Consider the following 25,362-nt stretch of genomic DNA (forward strand, 5'->3'; position numbering starts at 1 on the left):
ATATATCATGTATAGGTTTTGTACACTGCAAGCGTAGAAAATGCAGTTATGTGCCATGTATGTGGAGGTATATGCGCTGGGTACCTCCACGTGTGTACTGTGCACACAGGTATCTAGGTAGATGCACATCTACACGTCTACAGTGCAGAGGAGGTAACCCAAGTGCATGTATGTGACAGGTGAACAGGCATGTACACTGCGTAGTCATCCCTGTGCAGACTTGCCGCCTTCGGGTTGTGGCCAAACCTTCAAGCACCCAGTAGAGGTTTAGACACTACCTAGGAGACGGGGGCGGGGGTTCTAAGGCACCCCCCTCCAATCCAGTTACCATTAAGATCATTTGCATCACATTTACATCCAGCCCTGGGCCTTGGAGGTTGAGGATGGTCCCTTGGGTCCCAAGACAAGCTGCCCCTCAGAGGCTCTCAGCGCCCAGGGGACAGGGGGTGGAGCCCTTTGCACAGCCGTGCAGTGCAGCTGGGGCAGGAAGCGAGAGTGGGGAGGAGGGAGGCCACAGCCCGCGGAGGCAAGGCGGGTGCAGGGCTTCTGGGGACAGAGGGAGGTGCCAGAACTTGAGCCCTGAGGCCCTGCTGGCCCCTGGGCGCAGGCCCAGCTCCGGCCCCCAGGGATGGACCTCGTGGATCCGGACATTTTCAATAGAGACCCCCGGGACCACTACGACCTGCTGCAGCGACTGGGTGGCGGCACATATGGGGAAGTCTTTAAGGTGAGAAAGCCCCTCTGTCCCCAACACCCTCAAACTGGTGGCCTTTAAGGCAAGGCCTCGGTAGGGAGGAGGCTGCAAGAGGGGGTCCCAGTCCTTGACCTTGACTCAGGGATGCTGAGGAGGGACTCTGGCAAATGGAGCCTGCCTGACTGCCGACTTCCCCTTTGCAAGGCTCGAGACAAGGCGACAGGGGACCTGGTGGCACTGAAGATGGTGAAGATGGAGCCTGGTGAGGAGGGAACCCGGAGCTCCTTCCCCACATCCCCACCTTCGCTTCCTGGGACACTGGGATCACCTCCCTCGTAGCTCTCTCCATGCGAGCTGCCTTTCTCTCCCACCCTCCTCACAGATGATGATGTCTCCACCCTTCAGAAGGAAATCCTCATATTGAAAACTTGCCGGCACGCCAACATCGTGGCCTACCATGGGAGTTATCTCTGGTGATGAACCTCAGACCCACCCTGGCACCCAGCCCAGCCCCTAACCCAGAGCCCCCATTTCTTGATGGGGGTACCCTCATTTCTTTTTTTTTTTATTTCTTTTTTTTTCTTTTTTTTTGAGATGGAGTCTTGTTCTGTTGCCAGACTGGAGTGCAGTGGCATGATCTCGGCTCACTGCAACCTCTGCCTCCCGTGTTCAAGCAATTCTCTGCCTCAGACCCCCGAGTAGCTGGAATTACAGGCGTCCACCACCCCACCCAGCTAATTTTTATATTTTTAGTAGAGATGGGGTTTCACCATCTTGGCCAGGCTGGTCTTGAACTCCTGACCTTGTGATCCATTGGCCTTGGCCTCCCAAAGTGCTGGGATTACAGGTGTGAGCCACCGTGCCTGGCCTTGGCACCCTGAGTTCTAACCTTGAACTTCCATTTCTCACCATAACCCGGCCTCCCATCCTGGACCCCCATTTTTGACTGGGCTAACCCTACCCTGATCCTCACTCCTAAGTCTCACTTTTCTGACCAGAGCAGCCTCTAATCTAATCTCCAATCCAGAATTCCCATTTCTGATCAAGAGTACCCCAAACTGATCCCTTCATAGTAACTGAATTTGAAATCAACTCCCTAGAAATGGAGCTCTCATCATTCTGCCCTCTGGCTCCCCCAGTTCCACTCTCTGTTCCTTTAATATAAACTTCTAAATTCCCTGATCCCCAAATTAATATTCCAGATGTCCCAATACTGACCTCTGCTCCCCGGAACAGATGCCCTGGGCCCCCTCTGTCCCCTCCAAATCTCCACAACCCGTGAGATCTCTGCCCTACCTCCTAGGTTGGCATGGGATGGCAGAGGGGTCCCGCCCAAAGGTCTAGGTTTGAGTTGACTTGCCCCGGAACTCACATTTCCTCTCTGAGCCTTAACTTCCTTGTCTGTGAAACGGGAATGAAACCACCTCACTCTGGTAGACAAGGAGAGATGGAGTGATGAGAGCTGTTACATTAAAGTTCTTACTGATCTAGAACAAGACAGAAGCAAACCAGGGACTTTCCTGCAAATAATAATGTATTACTGCTATTATTATTCTTACTCTTGAAACACTGCAGGTTGCAGAAACTCTGGATCTGCATGGAATTCTGTGGGGCTGGTTCTCTCCAGGACATCTACCAAGGTTAGAGAAAGCACAAGGGGACCCAGGCAACCCTCCCACGCCCACCCCCCAACCCCGACCCGAATTCACCTCTTCCGTCTCTGTGTGTGTATCTCACAGGAACTGTCTTTCTGGGCCATATTTCAAACTCCTGGGCTGAGCTGATCCTCTTGCCTTCAGCTGCTGAAGTGCTGAGATTACAGGCTTGAGCCACCGTGCCTGGCTTTTTAAAATTTAATTTACTTTAATTTAATTTTATTTTATTTTATTATTTTAAAAAATATAACTGCTGGGCCTGGTGCGGTGGCTCACGCCTGTAATCCCAGCACTTTGGGAGGCTGAGGTAGGTGGATCACCTGAGGTCAGGAGTTCAAGACCAGCTTGGCCAACATGGTGAAACCCCGCCGCTACTGAAAATACAAAAAATTAGCCAGGCGTGGTGGCAGATGCCTGTAATCCCAGCTACTTGGGAGGCTGAGGCAGGAGAATCACTTGAATCTGGAAGGCAGAAAATCTCTGATTCCTTCCAACCCTAGACCTCAAATGTTAGAAAAGGAAGGACTTCATTGAGAAGTCCTCAGGGAAACTGAGGTCCACAGAAAGGAAGTGAATCCCACAGCTGGTCTGTAAGACCTAATGTCTGACGGCCTCTCTCTGTCTCTCTGTCTTTCCGCCTGTGTGTTGTTCTTCCCTCGTCATCCTCTGAGTCTCTCTCTAAATCTGTCTCCCCACATTTTGGCCTCTGACCTCTGTCTTTGTCTCATTTTTTTTGTTTTTTTCAATCCTGTTCCTTCTGTATGTCTCATGTGTGATCTGCCCCCGTTTCTCTGTCTCTCTTTGTCTCTCTCTGTCTCTGTGTCTCTGTGCCTTTCCTTATTTTGCAAAGTCATATCACGCCCCTGCTCAGAGCCCTCCTACAGCTTCCATTTCTCTTGGAGGAGAAGCCCAGACTCCTCATCAGGGTCCACCCCAGGCTGGCCGACCTCACCTCCTCCCACTTTCCTCCTCCCCCTCCACTCCACCCCACCGCCTTTGCTGCTTTCCAGACCCACCAGGAACTGTCCCACCTGGGACCCTGCACTTGCTGTGGCTGGTCCCACTCAGAGTGGGAGCCCTCACGTCTTCACCTGCTGTCACCTTCAGAGAGCAGCCCTGACTGACCACCTCTGTGAAATGTCATAGCCCCTCCTACGCGCCCCTTTCTTTTTTTTTTTTTTTTTTTTGAGACGGAGTCTCGCTCTGCCGCCCAGGCTGGAGTGCAGTGGCCGGATCTCTGCTCACTGCAAGCTCCGCCTCCCGGGTTCACGCCATTCTCCTGCCTCAGCCTCCCGAGTAGCTGGGACTACAGGCGCCCGCCACCGCACCCGGCTAGTTTTTTGTATTTTTTTTTTTTAGTAGAGACGGGGTTTCACCATGTTAGCCAGGATGGTCTCGATCTCCTGACCTCGTGATCCGCCCGTCTCGGCCTCCCAAAGTGCTGGGATTACAGGCTTGAGCCACCGCGCCCGGCCTTTACGCGCCCCTTTCTTGCTGTATGTTTCTTCCTATTGTCTTTCAGCGTCTGAGGAACTACATCATATTCTACTTATCTTGCTTAATTTCTTTCTTTCTTTATTTTTTCTTTTTCTTTTTCTTTCTTTCTTTTCTTTTCTTTTCTTTTTTTTTTTTTTTTGAGACAGAGCCTCCTTCTATTGCCCAGGCTGGAGTGCAGTGGTATGATCTCGGCTCATTGCAACCTCCACCTCCTGGGTTCAAGCGATTCTCCTGCCTCAGCCTCCTGAGTACTTGGGATTACAGGCATGCACCACTATGCCTGGCTAATTTTTGTATTTTTAGTAGAGCTAGGGTTTCGCCCTGTTGCCCAGGCTGGTCCTGGACTCCTGACCTCAAGTGATCCACCCGCCTCAGCCTCCCAAAGTGCTGGGGTTATAGGCATGAGCCACCACGCCAGCCCTATTGGCCTCTTTTATTTGCATTGCTGCCTCTTTCTGTCGCTGACCACCCCACCATCTCCCCCTCCCACTGGTCCCATCCTGTTTCCCCTCTCCCTATGGCACCCTCTTAGCTGGTGTGGGGGGGCAGGACTCCCCAGCCCAGGTTCCCTGGCTCCCATCCAACGCCTGGCCTGGCCGGGGTGACCTTTGCAGTGACAGGCTCCCTGTCAGAGCTCCAGATTAGCTATGTCTGCCGGGAAGTGCTCCAGGTAAGGAGAGGCCTGGGTATTCTGGGGAGAGGAGAGGAGGGGGGCCCCACTCCAGCCCCCAGACACTCACAGTCCCCTTGTCCACCCTTCTCCCCAGGGACTGGCCTATCTGCACTCACAGAAGAAGATACACCGAGACATCAAGGTGGTCTGGGGGTACAGGGGTGCTGTTGGGGGGTGGGTCCCAGGAGATGGGCGTGGCATTTCGGGGACTCAGGGATCAGGGTAGTTTGAGCTGTGGGGAAAGAGTCTCCGCAGCCTCCCATACCCCCTCTCATTCCCAGGGAGCTAACATCCTCATCAATGATGCTGGGGAGGTCAGATTGGGTGAGTAAGGCTGGGGGTTGAGCAGGGGGGCTGACTGGGGGGCTGGAGGCGCAGTGGACCCCAGATCACTACATCTCCCTCTGCTTCCAGCTGACTTTGGCATCTCGGCCCAGATTGGGGCAACGCTGGCCAGACGCCTCTCTTTCATTGGGACACCCTACTGGTGAGGGGTGCCCAGCGGGCAGCTAGGGGTGGAGTGGGGCTCAGTGGTTTTTCCCACCATGGTTCCCCGGGATCCTCCTTCCTGGCTTCGTTTCCCTGTCTCTTCCTTTCTCCATGGAAGATTCTTTCATTCTCTCTGGGTGTCTCTTGAGTTTTCCACTTTTCTCTCTCGTTTTGTGCCCTTTTCTGCCCGTTGCTCTAGGTGCTTGTGTTGGTTTTTATCTTGATTTATCTGTCCCTCCATATCCATTTCTGTCTCTTTCCTCTAGCTCAGTTTGTAGCGCTCTCTGTCTCTTTGTTTCTGTCTCTCACTCTCTTCTCTGCCTCTCTGTCTTTTCATTTTGTTTTGTTTTTAGAGACAGGTTCACTGTGCCTCCAGCCCCACTGTGGCCCAGGCTGGATTGCAGTGGCACAATCATGGCTCACTGCAGCCTAGAACTCCTGGGCTCAGGAGATCTTCCCACCTCAGCCTCCCAAGTAGCTGGGACCACAGGTGTACACCATGACACCTGGCTAATTTTTTAAAAATTTGTGTAGAGATGGTGGTTTGTTTTTTTTTTTTCTTGAGATGGAGTTTTGCTCTGTTGCCCAGGCCAGAGTGCTGTGGCACAGTCTCGGCTCACTGCAACCTCCACCTCCCGGGTTCAAGGAATTCTCCTGCCTCAGCCTCCAAGTAACCGGGATTACAGATGCCTGCCACCACACCCAGCTAATTTTTGTACTTTTAGTAGAGATGGGCTTTCGCCATGTTGGCCAGGCTGATCTCAAACTCCTCACCTCAGGTGATCTGCCTGCCTTGACCTCCCAAGTGCTGGAATTACAGGCAAGAGCCACCATGCTCAGCCGAGATGGGGTCTTGATAAGTTGCCCAGGCTGGTCTCAAACTCCTGGGCCTAAATCATCTGCCTTGCTTAGCCTCCCAAAGTGCTGGGATTACAGGTGTGAGCCATCGCGCCCAGTCTGCATCTCCATCTTCATCTGCCTGTGTCTGTCTTTACTCCTGTCCCTCTGTCTCTCCGTCTGACTCTGTGTGCTGCATCTCCCCTCAACTCCTTCTCCTTCTCTGCCCCTCCTTCCCTTCCTGTCCCCATGCCACCTCTGGCTCTCTGAGTGTGTCTACCCCCAGGATGGCTCCAGAAGTGGCAGCCGTGGCCCTGAAGGGAGGATACAATGAGCTGTGTGACATTTGGTCCCTGGGTATCACGGCCATCGAACTGGCCGAGCTACAGCCACCGCTCTTCGATGTGCACCCTCTCAGGTAGGCAGGTGTGGGGTCCCCAGGCCCAGAGATCCTGTCCAGCCCTGGCCCAAAGCCCACCCTCAGCTTTTGCCTTCCATCCCAGGAACCTCCAGTTCAGGGATCGCCACTTGAGCCTACCTTGGCACATGCTGCAGCTCTATTTTTTAAATTTAATTTAACATTTTATTTTATTATTTTTTAAGACTGAGTCTTGCTCTGTCACCCAGGCTGGAGTGCAGTGGCACAATCTCAGCTCACTGCAACTTCCATCTCCCGGGTTCAAGCTATTTTCCTGCCTCAGCCTCCCAAGTAGCTGGGACTACAGGTGTGCACCACCACACCTGGCTAATTTTTGTATTTTTAGTAGAGATGGGTTTTCACCATGTTGGCGAGGGTAGTCTCAAACTCCTGACCTCAGATGATCTGCCCACCTCAGCTTCCCGAGGTGCTGGGATTACAGGCGTGAGCCGCTGCACCCAGCCTATCTTTTATTTTAATTTTTATATATTTATTTATTTTTGAGATGGAGTCCCACTCTTGTCACCCAGGCTGGAGTGCAGTGGCATGATCTCAGCTCACTGCAACCTCTGCCTCCCAGGTTCAAGTGATTCTCCCGCCTCAACCTCCCAAGTAGCTGGGATTACAGGCAAGCGCCATCAAACCTGGCTAATTTTTGTATTTTTTGGTAGAGATGGGGTTTCACCATGTTGACCAGGCTGGTCTCGAACTCCTGACCTCAGGTTATCCACTTGCCTTGGCCTCCAAAAATGCTGGGATTACAGGTGTGAGCCACCACGCCTATTTTTAAAATTAATTAATTAATTATTATTATTTTTAGAGACAGGATCTTGCTCTGTCACCCAGGCTGGAGTGCAGTGGCACCATTGTAGTTCACTTCAGCCTTGAATGCCAGGGCTCAAATGATCCTCCTGCCTTAGCCTCTCACATAGCTGGTCCTATAGGCCCACATTGCCATATCCAGCTATTAAAAAAATTTTTTTTTTTTTGTCTCACTATGTTGCCCCAGCTGGTCTCCAACTCCTGGGCTCAAGCTGTCCTCCCGCCTTGGCCTCCCCAAGTGTTGGGATTATGGCCATGAGCCACTGCACCTGGCCTTGCCGTAGCTCTACCACGCCATAAGCGGCTTCCCTTAGGAGAGGTATCCTGGTGCACTGTAAAACCCGAACCTCACTTCCATGCTGTTTCTCACTTTGCCCTCTGCTGACCGTAATGCTACTAGGAACCCCTCAAGCCATGAGGTCTGGCCCCCTTGAAGGTCTGAACTCCATATCCTTTCCCTACTATTCTAGAGTTCTCTTCCTCATGACCAAGAGTGGCTACCAGCCTCCCCGAATGAAGGAAAAAGGCAAATGGTACGAGAGAGTGACAGGAGGGAGGGTGAGCGAGGGCGGGGCTGGGGCTGGGTGGCCTGATGGGAGGGTCTCTGGTCCCCTCACCTAGAACCTGGCTTCTTCTTCCCAAGGTCCGCTGCCTTCCACAACTTCATCAAAGTCACCCTGACTAAGAGCCCCAAGAAACGACCCAGCGCCACCAAGATGCTCAGTGTAACCCTCCCTTCCCCAAGACCCTCAGCCCAGAATTCCCCGGGGCCTTCCACAACTCCCGAGGACATGGATAACTTCGTTCCACGGAGTCCCCGTGGCCTTCCAAAGTCCCTAATGCCTCAGAATTTCCCAGGACCACCGTCCACCACTAGAGACCCTCTGGGCTATACCCCAAACCTTTCCCAAATCCCCTGAGTTGCCAGAACTCACAAATTCCCAAAGGACTCAAGACTTGTTCCTGAGTGTCCTCTTGAATCCCCAGGGAACCACAGTCTCTTCCAAGACAACTGTGGAATTCTCCCAGCCCTGCTCTGAGAAATGTAAATTCTTCTAATTCCTAAAAATTTCTTAGACTCCCCAGGCTGGCTGGGCACGGTGGCTCATGCCTGTAATCCCAGCACTTTGGGAGGCTGAGGCAGGTGGATCACTTGAAGTCAGGAGTTTGAGACCAGCCTGGCCAACAGGGTGAAACCCCGTCTCTACTAAAAACACAAAAATTAGCCGAGTGTAGTGGCGCGCGCCTGTAATTGCAGCTGCTTGGGAGGCTGAGGTGGGAGAATCACTTAAACCCAGGAGGCGGAGGCTACAGTGAGCCAGGATTGCGCCACTGTACTCTAGCCTGAGTGACAGGGAGAGACCCTGTCTCAAAAAAAAAAAAAAAAAAAAATTAGCTGGGCATGGTGGCACGAGCCTGTAATCACAGCCACTTGGGAGGCTGAGGCAGGAGAATCAATTAAGCCCAGCAGGTGGAGGTTGCAGCGAGCCTAGAGTGTGCCACTGTCTGGGTGACAGAGTGAGACTCTGTCTTAAAAAAAAGAATACCCCAGACCTCTGACAGTTCCCTGGATTTCCCCGCCCTCTCCATCCACTGGCAGCTTCTCCTCAGCTAGATTCCTTTAGTCCAGTCCCCAAGGCTCTGTACCAGCCCTCTCTGTCCATACCAGCCCTCTCTATCCACTCCAGCCCTCTGGATACGGACACCTCTTCCCTCCCCCAGCATCAACTGGTATCCCAGCCTGGGCTGAATCGAGGCCTGATCCTAGATCTTCTTGACAAACTGAAGAATCCTGGGAAAGGACCCTCCATTGGGGACATTGAGGATGAGGAGCCCGAGGTGAGTGCCTTGGCTGACAAGAGCACTGGGGACTGCTTGGTCCTTCTCAGGCTGTGCCTGCTGCCGGCAGTGCCTTCCCGCTGCCTCACTTAGGGGGAGAACAGGCAGGGAGGATGGGGAGCTTGGTACAAGGCTGTGTGCCCAGAGGGTTACAGGAAAGCAGATGGAACCCGGGCAGGGTAGGGGGCTGCTTGGGGGTCCTGAGCCCTGACGTGGCTGCCCCTCTGCCCAGCTACCCCCTGCTATCCCTCGGCGGATCAGATCCACCCACCGCTCCAGCTCTCTGGGGATCCCAGATGCAGACTGCTGTCGTGAGTAGAGAATCCTTATCTCTGGGGACACCTGACCCTATAATAGACCTAAGAGACCCCCTTCCCTTACCATCAGGCCACCAGAGACCCTCAGTATCATCTGATCCTATAAGAGACCCCAGACAATCTCATCAGCACCTGACCTACAAAATGACCGTAGAGGCTGGGCGCGGTCGCTCACGCCTGTAATCCCAGCACTTTGGGAGGCCGAGGTGGGGGGGATCATCTGAGGTCAGGATGTTGAGACCAGCCTGGGTAACAGGGTGAAACCCCGTCTCTGCTAAAAATACAAAAATTAGCCGGATGTGGTAGTGCGCGCCTGTAGTCCCAGCTACTCAGGAGGCTGAGGCAGGAGAATTGCTTGAATCTGTGAGGTAGAGGTTGCAGTGAGCCAAGATTGTGCCACTGCACTCTAGCCTGGGCGACAAGAGCGAGACCGTCTCAAAAAAAAAAAAGCAAGATGACCATAGAGTCCCCAGGGAGACCTCAGAAATCCCATCAGAACCTCAATACCCAAACGGATCCCGAAAACCTCTGTAACTATATTGAGCCCCCAGCTTCCTGATCCCAAAGCTTATTTATTTGTTTATTTATTTATTTATTTATTTATTTATTTATTTGAGACGGCATCTTACTCTGTCACCCAGGCTGGAGTGCAGTGGTGCGATCTCGCCTCACTGCAAGCTCCGCCTCCCAGGTTCATGCCATTCTCCTGCCTCAGCCTCCCGAGTAGCTGGGACTTTTTGTATTTTTAGTAGAGACGGGGTTTCACCATGTTAACCAGGATGATCTCGATCTCCTGACCTCATGATCCACCCGCCTCAGCCTCCCAAAGTGCTGGGATTACAGGCGTGAGCCACCACGCCCGGCTATTTGTTTATTTTTTTGTGACAGGATCTTGCTCTGTCCCCCAGGCTGGAGTGCAGTGGCGTGATCACAGCTCACTTCAGCCTCAAACTTCTTGGGCTCAAGGAATCCTCCCACCTCAGCCTCCTGAGTAGCTGGGACTACAGGCTTATTCACCACATGTGGCTAACTTTTTTTGTTGTTGTTATTGTTGCCCTGGCTGTTTGTTGTTGTTGTTGTTGCCCTGCCACTCTGTTGCCCAGGCTGGAGTGCTGGAGTGTAATGGTACGATCTTGGCTCACCGAAACCTCTGCCTCCTGGGTTCAAGCGATTCTCCTGCCTCAGCCTCCCGAGTAATTAGGATTACAGATGCGCACTACCATGCCCGGCTAATTTTCGTATTTTTTTTTTTTTAGTAGAAACGGGGCTTCACCCCGTTGACCAGGCTGGTCTTGAACTCCTGACCTCAGGTGATCTGCCTGCCTCAGCCTCCCAAAGTGCTGGCATTACAGGTGTGAGCCACCGTGCCCAGCCACTTGGCTAATTTTTAATCATTTTTTGTAGAGATGGGTTCTCGCCAAGTTGTCCAGGCAGGTCTCAAACTCTGGGTTCCAGCGATCTACCCACCTCACCTTCTGAAGTACTGGGATTATAGGCATGAGCCACTGTACCCGGTCTTGATCCCAAACTTGACCCCCAAATGAGGTCCCTGTAAACCAAGACCCCTTTCCCTAAGGGACAGTTCCCTGAGATCCTTTGCAGTCCCTAAGATCCTGACTGCAACCCCCCTGCCAATTCTACTCTTTCTGTTCTTAAGCCCATCTCACTACCCCTTGCCCCCATCTCACAGTGGGTTATCTTCCCCCACACATCCTAGGGCGGCACATGGAGTTCAGGAAGCTCCGAGGAATGGAGACCAGACCCCCAGCCAACACCGTGAGATGCTGCCCCCAACTCCCCACCACACCACCTGCTTCCCTGAGGCCACTGCTGACCCTTTTCCTACCCCACAGGCTCGCCTACAACCCCCCCGAGACCTCAGGAGCAGCAGCCCCAGGTCAGGGACCCCAGGGAGGATGGGGAGGGGGCTGGAATGTGGGCAAGGCCCCCAAGACTCATACCCATCACCCTTCAGGGAGCAACAGTCAGAGTCTTCCGACGATGACTATGACGACGTGGACATGTAAGTGAGGCCCTGCCTGCAGCTCCACAGGCACCACCTCAGCCTCCACCTTCCTACAAGCCCCTGATGTGACCTTTCCTCCACTCCTGACCCCGCTGCACCCCTGCCTGTCTTCTAGCCCCGAGCCCTGAGCCCTGACTAGACCCTTGATGCAGCCCCTCTGCCCAGCTACCTAGACCCTATTCCCTAACCACCTCCCTTAACCCTTCACCTCCAACCCCTGACCCCCAACCTGATCCCAGCTCCAGCTCCAGCTCCCACTTTCCTTCCACCTTTTTTTTTTTTTTTTTTTTTTTGAGACAGAGTCTCACTCTGTGGCCCAGGCTGGAGTGCAGTGACGCAGTCTCAGCTCACTGCAACCTTGGCACCCCGGGTTCAAGCGATTCTCCTGCCTCAGCCTCCTGAGTAGCTGGGTTCACAGGTGTACCTACCACGCCTGGCTAATTTTTAATTTTTTTGTAGAGACAAAGTCTTACTATGCTGCCCAGGCTGGTCTCGAGCTCCTGGGCTCAAGCCATCCTCCTGCCCTGGCCTCCCAAAGCACTGCGATTACAGGCATGAGCTACCATGTCCGGCCTGGTTATTAATCCTTTAATCCTCAGCTCCAGCCAGAACCAGTCATCCCTTAATCCTCCTGACCTCAGACCCCAGTCCCAGGCCTCCAGCCCAGAACCATGCCGTCTTCCCTGGGTCCTTGTTCCCCAGGCCCCCAACTATTTAGCCCATCTTTGTGTTTCAGCCCCACCCCTGCAGAGGACACACCTCCTCCACTTCCCCCCAAGGTAAGGCCCTGGGCCAGAGCTGGGAGGATGGGGCCCCAGGGCCACTGGATGCCAGGAGGCCAGGTCCTTAGATGCTGGGATACTGGGATCTCCAGGGCAGGGAATCGGGGAGACCAGGATGGTGGCTACATTGGGATCTGGAAGTGGTATCCCTCAACCTCAGCGGGGGATTGAAAATATTTAGCCTCTTGGACACTGGTCAGTAGCTGGTCCTAGGAAGCCCCTGCTGTATCCAACATTAACCCATCAGTTTCTGAAATGTGTTGATGTCTGGGCTGGGGGTGTCCAGGGAAGGCTGGAGGGGGCGCAAGATGTTGTGGGGGAGGGTCAGAGCCATGGCTGTTAGTTCTGGTGGAGGCAGGGACTGGAGTTGCAAAAGGGTGCCCTCTCTGAGATCATCTGATGTATTTCCCCACACTCTGTTCCTGTCTCCAAAGCCCAAGTTCCGTTCTCCATCAGACGAGGGTCCTGGGGGTATGGGGGATGATGGGCAGCTGAGCCCGGGGGTGCTGGTCCGGTGTGCCAGTGGGCCCCCACCACACAACCCCCGTCCTGGGCCTCCCCCATCCACCAGCAGCCCCCATCTCACCGCCCATTCAGGTAAAGGGACAGGCTAGGGTGGAGGGTGGGAGGAGTGGGGGGTCTTGGGGGCTGATTTTCCCCTAACCCCTCTCAGAACCCTCACTCTGGAACCCACCCTCCCGGGAGCTCGACAAGCCCCCACTCCTGCCCCCCAAGAAGGAGAAGATGAAGAGAAAGGTGAGGTTCAGCTCTGCTGAGGACTTGCACCTCTGGACGGGGCTGGGGATGCCTGGTGAGGTGGGAAGGGGGTGGCAGGATGGACAGTAACAACAGGTGACATTTGTTGAGCACTTCTCTGTGCCCTACACTGATCTCCTGTCATTACATGGCATAAAGCTTTACAGAGTGAAGAAGATATCACAGAGACATTATCCCCCATTTCACAGATGGGGAAATTGAGGCACAGAGAGGGTAAGTGGCTTACCCAAGGTCATATAAATACCTCTGAGGAGGCTGAGGCAGGATCGTTATTTCTGCTTTTTTTTTTTTTTTTAAGACAGAGTTTCACTTGTTGCCCAGGCTAGAGTGCAGTGGCAGGATCTCAGCTCACTACAACCTCCGCCACCCTGGTTCAAGTGATTCTCCTGCCTCAGCCTCCGGATTAGCTAAGATTACAGGCATGCGCCACCATGTCCAGTTAATTTTGTATTTTTAGTAGAGGCAGGGTTTCACCATGTTGGTCAGGCTGGTCTTGAACTCCTGACCTCAGGTGATCCACCTGCCTTGGCTTCCCAAAGTGCTGGGATTACAGGCATGAGCCACCACGCCCAGCCTGCCTTTTTTTTTTTTGAGACGGTGTCTTGCTCAGTCGCCCAGGCTGGAGTGTGGTGGTGCGATCTCAGCTCACTGCAAGCTCCGCCTCCCGGGTTCACGCCATTCTTCTGCCTCAGCTTCCTGAGTAGCTGGGACTACAGGCGCCCGCCACCACGCCTGGCTAATTTTTTGTAGTTAGTAGAGATGGGGTTTCACTGTGTTAGCCAGGATGGTCTCCATCTCCTGACCTTGTGATCCGCTGGCCTTGGCCTCCCATAGTGCTGGGATTATGGGCGTGAGCCACTGTGCCTGGCTTAAGTTTTTTTTTTTTTTTTTTGAGACAGAGTCTGGCTCTGTTGCCCAGGCTGGAGTGCAGTGGCCAGATCTCAGCTCACTGCAAGCTCTGCCTCCCGAGCTTACACCATTCTCCTACCTCAGCCTCCGGAGTAGCTGGGACTACAGGCACCCGCCACCTCACCCGGCTAGTTTTTTGTATTTTTTTTTTAGTAGAGACAGGGTTTCAACGTGTTAGCCAGGATGGTCTCAATCTCCTGACTTTATGATCCGCCCATCTCGGCCTCCCAAAGTGCTGGGATTACAGGCTTGAGCCACCGCGCCTGGCAAGTTTTTTTTTTAACGGAGTCTCCTACTGTCACCCGGGCTGGAGTGCAATGGCGTGATCTCAGCTCACTGCAACCTCCGCTTCCCGGATTCACGCGATTCTCCTGCCTCAGCCTCTGGAGTAGCTGGGACTACAGGTGCATACCACCTGAGGTAATTTTTTTTTTTTTTTTTTTTTTGAGACAGAGTCTCGCTTTGTCACCCAGGCTGGAGTGCAGTGGCATGATCTCACCTCACTGCAACCCCCACTTCCTGGGTTCAAGTGATTCTCCTGCCTCAGCCTTCTGAGTAGTTGGGATTACAGGTGTGTGCCACTACACCCGGCTAATTTTTGTATTTTTAGTAAAGATGGGGTTTCTTCATGTTGGTCAGTCTGGTCTCGAACTCCCAACCTCAGGTGATCCGCTTGCCTGAGCCTCCCAAAGTGCTGGGATTACAGGCATGAGCCACCACACCCGGCTACTAAAAATTTAAAAAATTAGCTGGGCATGGTGGCACACACCTATGGTCCCAGCTACTTGGGAGGCTGAGGTAGGAGGATTGCTTGAGCCCAAAAGTTAGAGTCTTTTGATGAGATCCATCAAAACCTCCATGAGTCACCACCACATATGCAGTTATCCGAAGAGCCAAGATCTCAAAAAATTTTACCTCTCATAAATGGAGATGTACAAAAAGAACATCTCTTTATTCAGAAAGTTTCAGTGTTTTTACGTACACGCATAATGCCTACACACATAGTCAGTGTTGTGATAATGTACCTTTGTGGGATCAAATTTGCCAAAAAATGCATAAAATGAATTAGAACTATCTAGTCTTTTTTTTTTTTTTTTTTTTTGAGATAGGATCTCGCTCTGTCGCCCAGGCTGCTGGAGTTTAGTGGTGCAATCATGGCTCACTGCAGCCTTGACCTCGGAGACTCAAGCAATCCTCACACCTCAGCCTCCCTAGTAGCTGGAACTATGCACTTGGCTAATTTTTTTTTTTTTTTTTTTTTCTGAGATGGAGTCTTGCTCTGTCGCCCAGGCTGGAGGGTAGTGGTGCTATTTTGGCTCACTGCAACCTCTGCCTCCCCAGTCTAAGCGATTGTCCTGCCTCAGCCTCCCAAGTAGCTGGGACTACAGGTGCCTACAACTATGCCCAACTAATTTTTGTATCTTTTGTAGAGATGGAGTTTTGCCACGTTGGCCAGGCTGGTCTCAAACTCCTAACCTCAAGTTGTCTGCCAGCCTTGGCCTCCCAAAGTGCTGGCATTACAGGCATGAGCCACCACGCCTGGCCCAGCTTGGCTAATTTTTTAAAAAATGTTTTATAGAGGCAGGGTCTCACTATGTTGCCTAGGCTGGTCCTGAACTCCTAGGCTTAAGTGATCCTCCCGCCTCGGCCTCCCAAACTGGTGGGATTACAGGCATAAGCCACCGTCCCTGGCCAGTTACCGGCTAAGAGTATGTATAATTTATCTTCCAGTACTGAAAATGATTAAAAGATGAAATACATAGCATAGTGAATTATATATATATATGTGTGTGTGTATATATATATATACTGGCCAGGCACAGTGGCTCATGCCTGTAATCCCAGCACTTTGGGAGACCGAGGCAGGCGGATCTCCTGAGGTCGGGAGTTCAAGACCAGCCTGGCTAACATGGCGAAACCCTGTCTCTACTAAAATACAAAAATTAGCCAGGCGTGGTGTTGTGCACCAGTAATCCCAGCTACTCAGGAAGCTGAGGCAGAAGAATTGCTTGAGCCTGGGAGGCGGAGGTTGCAGTGAGCTGAGATTGCACCACTGCACTTCAGCCTGGGCAACAGAGTGAGACTCCATCTCCAAAAACAAAACTGATAGCTGGGAGTGGTGGCTCACGCCTGTAATCCCAGCACTTTGGGAGGCTGAGGCAGGTGAATCACATGAGGCCAGGAGTTCAAGACCAGCCTGGGCAACATGGCGAAACCCCATCTCTACTAAAAATACAAAAATTAGCTGGGTGTGGTGGCACACACCTGTGGCCCAGCTACTCAGAAGGCTTAGGCATGAGAACTTGGGAAGCAGAGATTGTAGTGAGCTGAGATCATGTCATTGCATTCCAGCCTGGGCAACAGAGCGAGAATCCATCTTAAAAAAAAAAATGCTGATGATTTAGGATAGTAGAGGAAAAAGTAAAAAAAGAAATATATAACAAAAAAATAACAAACTGAAAAGAAAACTCAATATATGAAGAAGTATATTACGGCGTAGATTATGGGAAACTGCACCAAGGTAAGAGGCAGGATTTGAACCTTGGCACTCTTGCTCCAGAGTCTTAACCACTGCCCCTTCCTGTTGCCTGCTCTCTTTGCCGGATCTGCTGCTTGGCCCCGCGGCGACCTGCCCAGGGATGCGCCCTTCTGGTAAAGTTGTTCAATGGCTGCCCCCTCCGGATCCACAGCACAGCCGCCTGGACACATCCCTCCACCAAGGGTGGGCATTCTGGAGGGTCAAGGAGATCCTGCAGGGAATGGGGGAGCAGAAGCAGGGATGGGGAGGAGCCTAAGGCAGGCACAAAGGCAGGGACAGGGAGGAACTTAATGGGGTTGGGGTGTGGCCAGGCGGAAACAGGGGCGGAGCTTGTCCTTTCACTCAGGATTTGGTGATCAAAGATGCATGGAGGGCAGCCAGGTGCGGTGGCTCACGCCGGTAGCCCCGGCACTTTGGGAGGCTGAGGTGGGTAAATCACTTGAGGTCAGGAGTTCAAGACCAGCCTGGCCAACATGGTGAAACCTCGTCTCTACTAAAAATACAAAAATTAGCCAGGCGTAGTGGCACGTGCCTATAATTCCAGTTACGAGGCTGAGGCAGGAGAATTGCTTGAATCTAAGGGGTGGAGGTTGCAGTGAGCCGAGATCATGCCACTGCACTCCAGCCTGGGCAACAGTCTCAACCAAAAAAAAAAAAAAAAAAGGGGGAGAGGGATGAGTTGGAGAGTGAAACTAGGAATATTGGAATTCAGAGGCCAGGAGTGTCAGAATATAACAAAAAGGTTAGAGTTTGGGGCACAGGAGAGATGGACAGCTGGAGGTTAATGATAGGGAGACTGGGAGCAGCATTTTGGGGTGAGGAATTTTAGAGATTAGGATGCAGCCAGAAAGGGACAGAATCTAGAGATCAAAGAGATGAAGACAAGGTCAGTGTTAAAGGAACAGGTCACACTGGACAGAAAAAGTGCTATTTGGGGGTGTCTGAGTTTGAAGGTCAATGTTAAGATAGGATTGGCATTAGGGTATCAGAACTGGGGAGGAAGAGGGGAGGCAATCAGAGGACTATTTTGGGGGGCAGGTCTAAGGTTGGGGTCAGTTAGGTTCAGAAGACAGTGGGGCAGAGATGAAAAAACCACCAGAATATGGGTAGTCAAAAGGAGGGAGAATGAGACTGGCTTGAGGGACCGTCTGCTCTGGGTTTGTTTGGGGAAACAGAGGCTGGGAGTATTGGTTTGGAGAAAGAATAGAGGGTCAGAGCTGGGGCCACAGTGTCAGTGTTTGAGGTCAGGTGGGGATCTGGGAGGTCCCCGAGGATGAAGTCGGTCCCAGGGTCCTTGTCTGTGCCTCCAGACCAGCACCTGCTCCTGGGGGCAGAGGAAGGCATCTTCATCCTGAACCGGAATGACCAGGAGGCCACGCTGGAGATGGTGAGGAACCATACCGGGCAAGGGCAAGGGCTGGAGTCGGGGGTTGCTGGGGTGTCACCAGAGCCATCTCTCCCATTCCCTGCAGCTCTTTCCTAGCCGGACTACATGGGTGTACTCCATCAACAACGTTCTCATGTCTCTCTCAGGTCTGGCTGTGGGCAGCAGGTGGGATGGGGGCGGAGGTTAAGGGGTTAAGGGTTGGGGGGCTGGGAAGTAGATGGGGATAGCTAAAAAAAAACTTCGACTCCTTGGTCACAAAGTCCTGGGTTCAAATCCCAGCCACTTTTTCACTGTGCTCCCCAAGCCTCAGTTTCTCCATTTGCAAAATGGAGTTCATAATAGTCCTCACCTTTCAAGTCAATTTTGAGGTAGTTTCTACAATAAATTAGTCTCTTTTTTTTCTTTTTTTGAGACAGAGTCTCGCTCTGTTACTCAGGCTGGAATGCAGTAGCTCACTGCAACCTCCGCCTCCCGGGTTCAAGTGTTTCTCATGCCTCAGCCTCCTGAGTAGCTGGAATTACAGGTGTGCGCCACCACACCTGGCTAATTTTTGTATTTTTAGTAGAGACAGGGTTTTACCCTGTTGCCCAGGCTGGTCTCAAACTCCTGACCTCAGGTGATCCGCTTGCTTTGGCCTCCCAAAGCGCTGGGATTATAAGCGTGAGCCATTGCACCTGGCCTAAATTAGTCCTTTTTTTTTTTTCTGAGATGGAATCTCACTCTGTTGCCCAGACTGGAGTGCAGTGGCGCAGTCTCAGCTCACTGCAACTTCTGTTTCCCATGTTCAAACGATTCTTCTATCTCAGCCTCCCAAGTAGCTGGGATTGCAGGCACCTGCCACCACACCTGGCTAATTTTTTGTATTTTTAGTAGAGACGGAGGTTTCACCATGTTGGTCAGGCTGGTCTCGAACTCCTGACCTGGTGATCCACTCACCTCGGCCCCCCAAAGTACTGGGATTACAGGTGTAAGCCACCGTGCCCGGCCCTAAGTTAGTCTTTAAATAGCTTTCATGTTCAGATGACAATCAGAACTTATTCCGTACTTTACTAAGATAGAGTGAGCAAGTTATAGATTTAAAAATCCGGACCAGGTGCAGTGGCTTATGCCTGTGATCCCAGCACTTTGAGAGGCCAAGGCAGTAGTATTGCTTGAGCCCAGGAGTTCTAGATCAGCCTGGGCAACATAGTGAGACCTCGTCTCTACTAAAAATTAAAAATATTAGCTGGGTGTGGTGGCACACACCTATGGTTCCAGCTACTCGGGAGGCTGAGGTGGGAGGATCACTTGATCCCAGAAGTTAGAGGCTGCAGTGAGTCATGATCATGCCACTGCACTCCAGCCTGGCAGACAGAATGAGACCCTGTGTCTCAAACATAACAATAAATAGGCCGGGTGCGGTGGTTCACACCTTTAATCCCAACACTTTGGGAGGCTGAGGCGTGTGGATCGCCTGAGGTCAGTAGTTGGAGACCAGACTGGTCAACATGGTAAACCCCGTCTCTACTAAAAATACATAAATTGTCTGGGCTTGGTGGCATACACTTCTACTCCCAGCTACTTGGGAGGCTGGGGAACGAGAATTGCTTGAACCTAGGAGGCAGAGGTTGTAGTGATCCAAGATTGTACCACTGCACTCCAGCCTGGGTGACAGAGCAAGACTGTCTAAAATAATAATAAAAATAAATGAAATAATGTCTAGTTTTGGGGGAAACACCAAGCCAAATAGGATTCATGAGTTAGTGAAAGCCACATCTGTAATGACAAACTAGAAGATTTTCTAGATGTGTTTCTTCTAAAACTTTGTAATATGTGTAACTTCATCTGGCTGGTTATGTGTCCAGAGTTTCTGATGTGGCTACAAATACCACGAGGGTAGGAAACATTTTTATTATGCTCATCACTGTTCACCAGAGCCAAGCACAGCAGGCCTGGCCTACAATGGGCCTTTAATCTATGTGGAGTGAGAAATGAATGAATGAATGAAAAGTACTTGAGACTTGCAGGCTTGGGAGTCTCAGACAAAGGGATGGGGCTGAGGGAAGGGATGGAGGAAAGGAAGTGGTAGATGGGATCCTATAACTGCCTGCTTCCCCCCCCATACACACACCCTGCAGGAAAGACCCCCCACCTGTATTCTCATAGCATCCTGGGCCTGCTGGAACGGAAAGAGACCAGAGCAGGAAACCCCATCGCTCACATTAGCCCCCACCGCCTACTGGCAAGGTACCAGCTCCCAATGAATGGCACCACAGAGCCTTATAATTCCCCCCATGTCCCCCTGCCTCCTGCTGTCCTGCCCCTCTTCACGCCTACCTGTTCTCCAGGAAGAACATGGTTTCCACCAAGATCCAGGACACCAAAGGCTGCCGGGCGTGCTGTGTGGGTGAGAGAGAGCTTCACGGGTGTGCAGAGAGTGGGCGGGGCCGGGCCAGAGGAGGGGCTTGAGCTGCATCCACCTGAGGTTACAGAGTTAAGGCAATGTGTCCAGAACCCAGAAGATGGGTGGTAGTGTGGGCCTTGTGGGAGGGTGGCGAGGAGGGTAGAGGGCATTGATTTTGACTCATCCTTGCCCACGCCACAGCGGAGGGTGCGAGCTCTGGGGGCCCGTTCCTGTGCGGGGCATTGGAGACGTCCGTTGTCCTGCTTCAGTGGTACCAGCCCATGAACAAATTCCTGCTTGTCCGGGTAAGGGGCTTGGGAGGGTGCTGGGAACTCTGAGGCGTGGATGGCTAAGGCCTTGCACCCTTTGCGCTTCTATCAAGAGCTCCGTGAAGCCCCACCTCCGTCGAGGCCCCACCCCAATCCTCCGAGGTCCCGCCCACCTGCGGTCTGCGCTGGAGCCTCGCCCTTCTGAGGCCATCCTGATCCTTAAGCGCCGCCCCTCACACGTGGGCCTAATTATTCCTCAGGCTCAATGCTGCCACTCCCTGGGTCTCCTAGTACAGCCCATTTAGAGCCTGTCCCTTTGAGTCTCTAAGCAGGTTTTGCTATCTTTGGGGCCCTGCCCCTCTGCCGCCAAGGTGGCATGCCCGCACGTGGAAGCCACACCCACTCGGAGGCCACGCCCCCCGTTTTTACGGAGGCACCAGGCCTTACCCCCTAACATTTCTAGTGGGCATCTCCCAAGACTTAGGGCCCTGGTTCGGAAGTCCCAGGCCGGCTCCAAGCCACGCCCCGTGAGGCCCCGCCCTGGACCACCCCCTAGCCCGCCCCTCCCTGTGCGGCCCGCAGCAGGTGCTGTTCCCACTGCCGACGCCTCTGTCCGTGTTCGCGCTGCTGACCGGGCCAGGCTCTGAGCTGCCCGCTGTGTGCATCGGCGTGAGCCCCAGGCGGCCGGGGAAGTCTGTGCTCTTCCACACGGTGCGCTTTGGCGCGCTCTCCTGCTGGCTGGGCGAGATGAGCACCGGTGAGTGGGGCGGAGTCTTGCTGAGGGCGGGGCTGCTGGGGGCGGGGCTTAACAGGTTCGGAGGGGCGGGGCTGGAGGCGGGGCTTCGCTTAGTCTGACGCACTACCGGCCTGAGAAAGGGCTGGAAGGGCGGAAAAGGGAGAATGGCAGGTTTTAGTTAATTGGGGAGACTGATGATGGGGTGGGGCCGGGATGGTGGGCGAGGTTTAGCCCACTTGCTGGGGAACTGAGGCAGTGGCTAAAGCAGAGGTACTGGCCTTCTGGGCGTGGTGTGGGGAAAGGGGAATGGGGTGGGGTCAATCCTTAACCCATCCCCCCCCCAAACAGAGCATAAGGGACCAGTGCAGGTGACCCAGGTAGAGGAGGATATGGTGATGGTGTTGATGGACGGTAAGAACCCTCCTCCCTCCCCTTCCTCCCCACCCCTCCAGCTGCGGTCCCTAGATCTCTGCCTCCGAACTTGTGCTTCTCAGAATCCCCTGAGCCCCTATTGGCCTTGCCCCTGTCCTACATAGCTTTCACACTGAATTTATGGACTGGTCCCTTAGTAACCCTCTAAGCCTTGCTCACAGTTCTTAAAACAGTCTATCTCCTTCCAGGCTCTTTGAAGCTGGTGACCCCAGAGGGGTCCCCAGTTCGGGGACTTCGCACACCTGAGATCCCCATGACCGAAGCGGTGGAGGCCGTGGGTCTGTGCAGGGACGGGAGAGCCCAGGATCAGGGGTGGAGACTCAGGTGATCCCCAAGGGTAACGGGCATTGCTTTCTCCCCAGCTATGGTTGGAGGTCAGCTTCAGGCCTTCTGGAAGCATGGAGTGCAGGTGTGGGCTCTAGGCTCGGATCAGGTAAGCCCCTCCATCCAAACTCCACATCGCTGTCCCCCGGCCTCCATCATCACATCATCACGTTCATCAGATGGGCTCCGAAAACTCCTGAGTCAGAGTGTGAAGTCCTGGAGGGGAAGCATCTTCCAATTTCAGTTCAGACAGATCTCCTTCTTTGCCCGAGGATGTATTTTTTATTTTATTTTTATTTTTATTTATTTTTTTAAGACGGAGTTTTGCTCTTGTTGCCCAGGCTGGAGTGCAATGGCGCGATCCCGGCTCACTGCAACCTCCTCCTCCCGGGTTCAAGCAATTCTCCTGCCTCGGCCTCCCAAGTAGCTGGGATTACAGGCATGCGCCACCACAGCTGTCTAATTTTTGTATTTTCAGTAGAGACGGGGTTTCACCACATTCATCAGGCTGGATGGTCTTGAACTCTTGACCTGGGGTGATTCGTTCGCCTTGGCCTCCCAAAGTGCTGGGATTACAGTCGTGAGCCACCACACCCGATCTTTTATATATATATATATATATATATAAAATATTATATATATATATACACACACACATACACACACACAAACACACAATTTATTTATTTTTGGAGATGGATTCTCACTCTGTCACCCAGGCTGGAGTGTAGTGGCGTGATCTCAGCTCACTGCAGCCTCCGCCTCTCAGGTTCAAGGAATTCTCCTGCTTCAGCCTCCCTAGTAGCCGGGACTACAGGTGCATGCCGCCATGCCAGGCTAATTTTTTTTTTTTTTGAGACGGAGTCTCGCTCTGTCGCCCAGGCTGGAGTGCAGTGGTGTGATCTCGGCTCACTGCAAGCTCCGCCTCCTGGGTTTACACCATTCTCCTACTTCAGCCTCCCGAGTAGCTGGGACTACAGGCGCCCGCCACCTTACCTGGCTATTTTTTTTTTTTTTTTTGTATTTTTTAGTAGAGTCGGGATTTCACCGTGTTAGCCAGGATGGTCTCGATCTCCTGACCTCGTGATCCGCCCGTCTCAGCCTCCCAAAGTGCTGGGATTACAGGCGTGAGCCACTACTACTGGCCATTTTTATATATTTTTTGAGGCAGAGTCTCGCTCTGTCACCCAGGGAGGAGTGCAGTGGCAGGATCCGAGCTCACTGCAACCTCTGTCTCCTGGGTCCAAGTGATTCTCCTGCCTCAGTCTGCTGAGTAGCTGGGATTACAGGTACACTCCATCACGCCCAGGTCATTTTTGTATTTTTAGTAGAGACGGGGTTTTGTCATGTTGGCCAGGCTAGTCTCGAACTCCTGACCTCAGGTGATCCACCCACTTCGGCCTCCCAAATTGCTGGGATTACAGGTGTGAGCCACTACACCCAGCTCCTTGCTTTCTTTAAGGGAGCCATGTTTGTAGTGACAGTGGAAATATCTTCCAGGCACTGAGACACACACTTTTTTTCCCTAGCTGCTACAGGAGCTGAGAGACCCTACCCTCACTTTCCGTCTGCTTGGCTCCCCCAGGTATGTTGTGGGGTGGGGTGCAGAAGGACCTGGGAGGGGGCTTCTGATGTGAAGAGAGCATTCTGAGGTGTCCCCACAAGGTATCTCTAGCCTGGACAGTGTCTCACCTGGTCACCCTGCTTGCCCCCTAGAGTCTATTCCCTGCACTGCAGCCACGGGGGCATTTTCTTTCTCTTTGTTTTGTTTCTCACTGTACTCAAAGGCTAGAGTGCAGTGGCACGATCACGGCTCACTACAGCCTTGACCTCCCAGGCTCAAATGATCCCCCCACCTCAGCCTCCGGAGTATCTGGAACTACAGGCATGTGCCACCATGCCCAGCAATTCTTTTATTTATTTATTTATTTTTTATTGAGATGGAGTTTTGCTCTTGTTGCCCAGGCTGGAGAGTAATGAATGGCACGATCTCGGTTCACTACAACCTCCGCCTCCCAGGTTCAAGCGATTCTCCTGCCTCAGCCTCCCGAGTAGCTGGGATTACAGGCATGTGCCACCACACCTGGCTAATACTGTATTTTTTTGTTGTTGTTGTTGAGAAGGAGTCTCGCTCTGTCCCCCAGGCTGGAGTGCAGCGCCGCGATCTTGGCTCACTGCAAGCTCCGCCTCCCGGGTTCACGCCATTCTCCTGCCTCAGCCTCCTGAGTAGCTGGGACTACAGGCGCCCACCACAGCGCCCGGCTAATTTTTTGTATTTTTTAGTAGAGATGGGGTTTCACCGTGGTCTCGATCTCCTGACCTTGTGATCCGCCCGCCTCGGCCTCCCAAAGTGCTGGGATTACAGGCGTGAGCCACCGCGCCCGGCCAATACTGTATTTTTTAGTAGAGGTGGCGTTTCACCATGTTGACCAGGCTGGTCTTGAACTCCTGACCTCAGGTGATCCACGTGCCTTGGCCTCCCAAAGTGCTGGGATTATAGGCATGAGCCACTGCACCTGGGCAATTTTTTTATTTTTTAATTTTAATTCTTTTCTTTATAAAACATTTTATTTATTTATTTTTGATACAGAGTCTCACTCTGTTGCCCAGGCTGGAGTGCAGTGGCACAATCTCAGCTCACTGCAACCTCTGCCTCCCAGGTTCAAATGATTCTCATGCTTCAGCCTCCCAAGTAGCTGGGTTTACAGGTGTGCACTAGCACGTTTGGCTATTTTTTGTATTTTTAGTAGAGACGGAGTTTCACCTTGTGAGCCAGGCTGGTCTCACACTACTGACCTCAGGTGATCCAGCTGCCTTGGCCTCCCAAAGTGCTGGGATTACAGAAGTGAACCACTGCACCTGGCCCTAATTTTACTTCATTTTTGAGACAAGATCTCATTCTGTTGCCCAGGCTGAAGTGGTGGTACACACACAGCTCACTGCAGTCTTGACCTTCTGAGCTCAAGCAGTCCTCCCACCTCAGCCTCCTGAGTAGCTAGGACCACAGGCGTACACCACCACAACCGGCTAATGTTTTGATTTTTTGTAGAGACGGGGTCTTACCATGTTGCCCAGTCAGCCCTTGAACTCCTGGCCCCAAGCAATCTTCCTACCTTGGCCTCCCAAAATGTTAGGATTACTGGCATGAGCCACCATACCTGCCATTTTTTTTTTTTTTTTTTTTTAGACAGAATCTTGCTCTGTTGCCCAGGCTGGAATGCAGTGGCGTGATTTCAGCTCACCACAACCTCTACCCACCAGGTTCATGCAGTTCTCCTGCCTCAGCCTCCCAAGTAACTGGGATTACAGGCACATGCCACCATGCCCGGCTAATTTTTGTAATTTCAGTAGAGACAGGCTTTTGCCATGTTGTCCAGGCTGCTCTTGAACTCCTGACCTCAGGCGATCTGCCCATCTCAGCCTCCCAAAATGCTGGGACTACAGGCATGAGCCACCATGCCCGGCCCTGGCTACATTTTTATTTTAGATTTTTATCTTTTTTTTTTTTTTTTTTTTTTTTTTTTTTGAGAGGGTTTTTTTTTTCCCCCCCGGGCGGG

General features: G+C 52.5%; 1 protein-coding gene and 1 long non-coding RNA gene across 2 annotated transcripts in view; one reads left to right on the forward strand and one right to left on the reverse strand.

Annotated features, from left to right (window-relative positions):
* The first annotated feature begins 334 nt into the window (after nucleotides 1-334).
* The window catches only part of MAP4K1 (mitogen-activated protein kinase kinase kinase kinase 1), a 29,114-nt gene continuing 4,086 nt past the window's right edge, over nucleotides 335-25,362 (forward strand). Inside the window, exons 1-30 of the mRNA XM_025369195.1 lie at nucleotides 335-727; nucleotides 899-956; nucleotides 1,077-1,167; nucleotides 2,270-2,334; nucleotides 4,461-4,516; nucleotides 4,614-4,661; nucleotides 4,801-4,843; nucleotides 4,934-5,006; nucleotides 6,132-6,263; nucleotides 7,556-7,618; nucleotides 7,729-7,810; nucleotides 8,808-8,924; nucleotides 9,157-9,235; nucleotides 10,959-11,017; nucleotides 11,095-11,138; nucleotides 11,217-11,264; nucleotides 12,004-12,046; nucleotides 12,484-12,646; nucleotides 12,723-12,805; nucleotides 16,373-16,457; nucleotides 17,585-17,661; nucleotides 17,747-17,807; nucleotides 19,779-19,887; nucleotides 19,989-20,047; nucleotides 20,246-20,349; nucleotides 20,896-21,070; nucleotides 21,398-21,460; nucleotides 21,670-21,759; nucleotides 21,844-21,914; nucleotides 23,335-23,390. Of these exons, the coding sequence (XP_025224980.1) occupies nucleotides 629-727; nucleotides 899-956; nucleotides 1,077-1,167; nucleotides 2,270-2,334; nucleotides 4,461-4,516; nucleotides 4,614-4,661; nucleotides 4,801-4,843; nucleotides 4,934-5,006; nucleotides 6,132-6,263; nucleotides 7,556-7,618; nucleotides 7,729-7,810; nucleotides 8,808-8,924; nucleotides 9,157-9,235; nucleotides 10,959-11,017; nucleotides 11,095-11,138; nucleotides 11,217-11,264; nucleotides 12,004-12,046; nucleotides 12,484-12,646; nucleotides 12,723-12,805; nucleotides 16,373-16,457; nucleotides 17,585-17,661; nucleotides 17,747-17,807; nucleotides 19,779-19,887; nucleotides 19,989-20,047; nucleotides 20,246-20,349; nucleotides 20,896-21,070; nucleotides 21,398-21,460; nucleotides 21,670-21,759; nucleotides 21,844-21,914; nucleotides 23,335-23,390 (2,396 nt within the window). The 5' untranslated portion in view covers nucleotides 335-628. The remainder of the gene's footprint in view (nucleotides 728-898; nucleotides 957-1,076; nucleotides 1,168-2,269; nucleotides 2,335-4,460; nucleotides 4,517-4,613; nucleotides 4,662-4,800; nucleotides 4,844-4,933; nucleotides 5,007-6,131; nucleotides 6,264-7,555; nucleotides 7,619-7,728; nucleotides 7,811-8,807; nucleotides 8,925-9,156; nucleotides 9,236-10,958; nucleotides 11,018-11,094; nucleotides 11,139-11,216; nucleotides 11,265-12,003; nucleotides 12,047-12,483; nucleotides 12,647-12,722; nucleotides 12,806-16,372; nucleotides 16,458-17,584; nucleotides 17,662-17,746; nucleotides 17,808-19,778; nucleotides 19,888-19,988; nucleotides 20,048-20,245; nucleotides 20,350-20,895; nucleotides 21,071-21,397; nucleotides 21,461-21,669; nucleotides 21,760-21,843; nucleotides 21,915-23,334; nucleotides 23,391-25,362) is intronic.
* On the reverse strand, nucleotides 16,205-21,048 carry LOC112613564. Its single transcript, XR_003116958.1, has 3 exons — nucleotides 20,946-21,048; nucleotides 19,978-20,120; nucleotides 16,205-16,485 (listed from the first exon to the last, which is right to left on the reverse strand). It is a non-coding gene; the product is annotated as an uncharacterized LOC112613564 (long non-coding RNA).

Source organism: Theropithecus gelada, chromosome 19, assembly GCF_003255815.1.
Source record: "Theropithecus gelada isolate Dixy chromosome 19, Tgel_1.0, whole genome shotgun sequence".
NCBI classification, from domain to species: domain Eukaryota; kingdom Metazoa; phylum Chordata; class Mammalia; order Primates; family Cercopithecidae; genus Theropithecus; species Theropithecus gelada.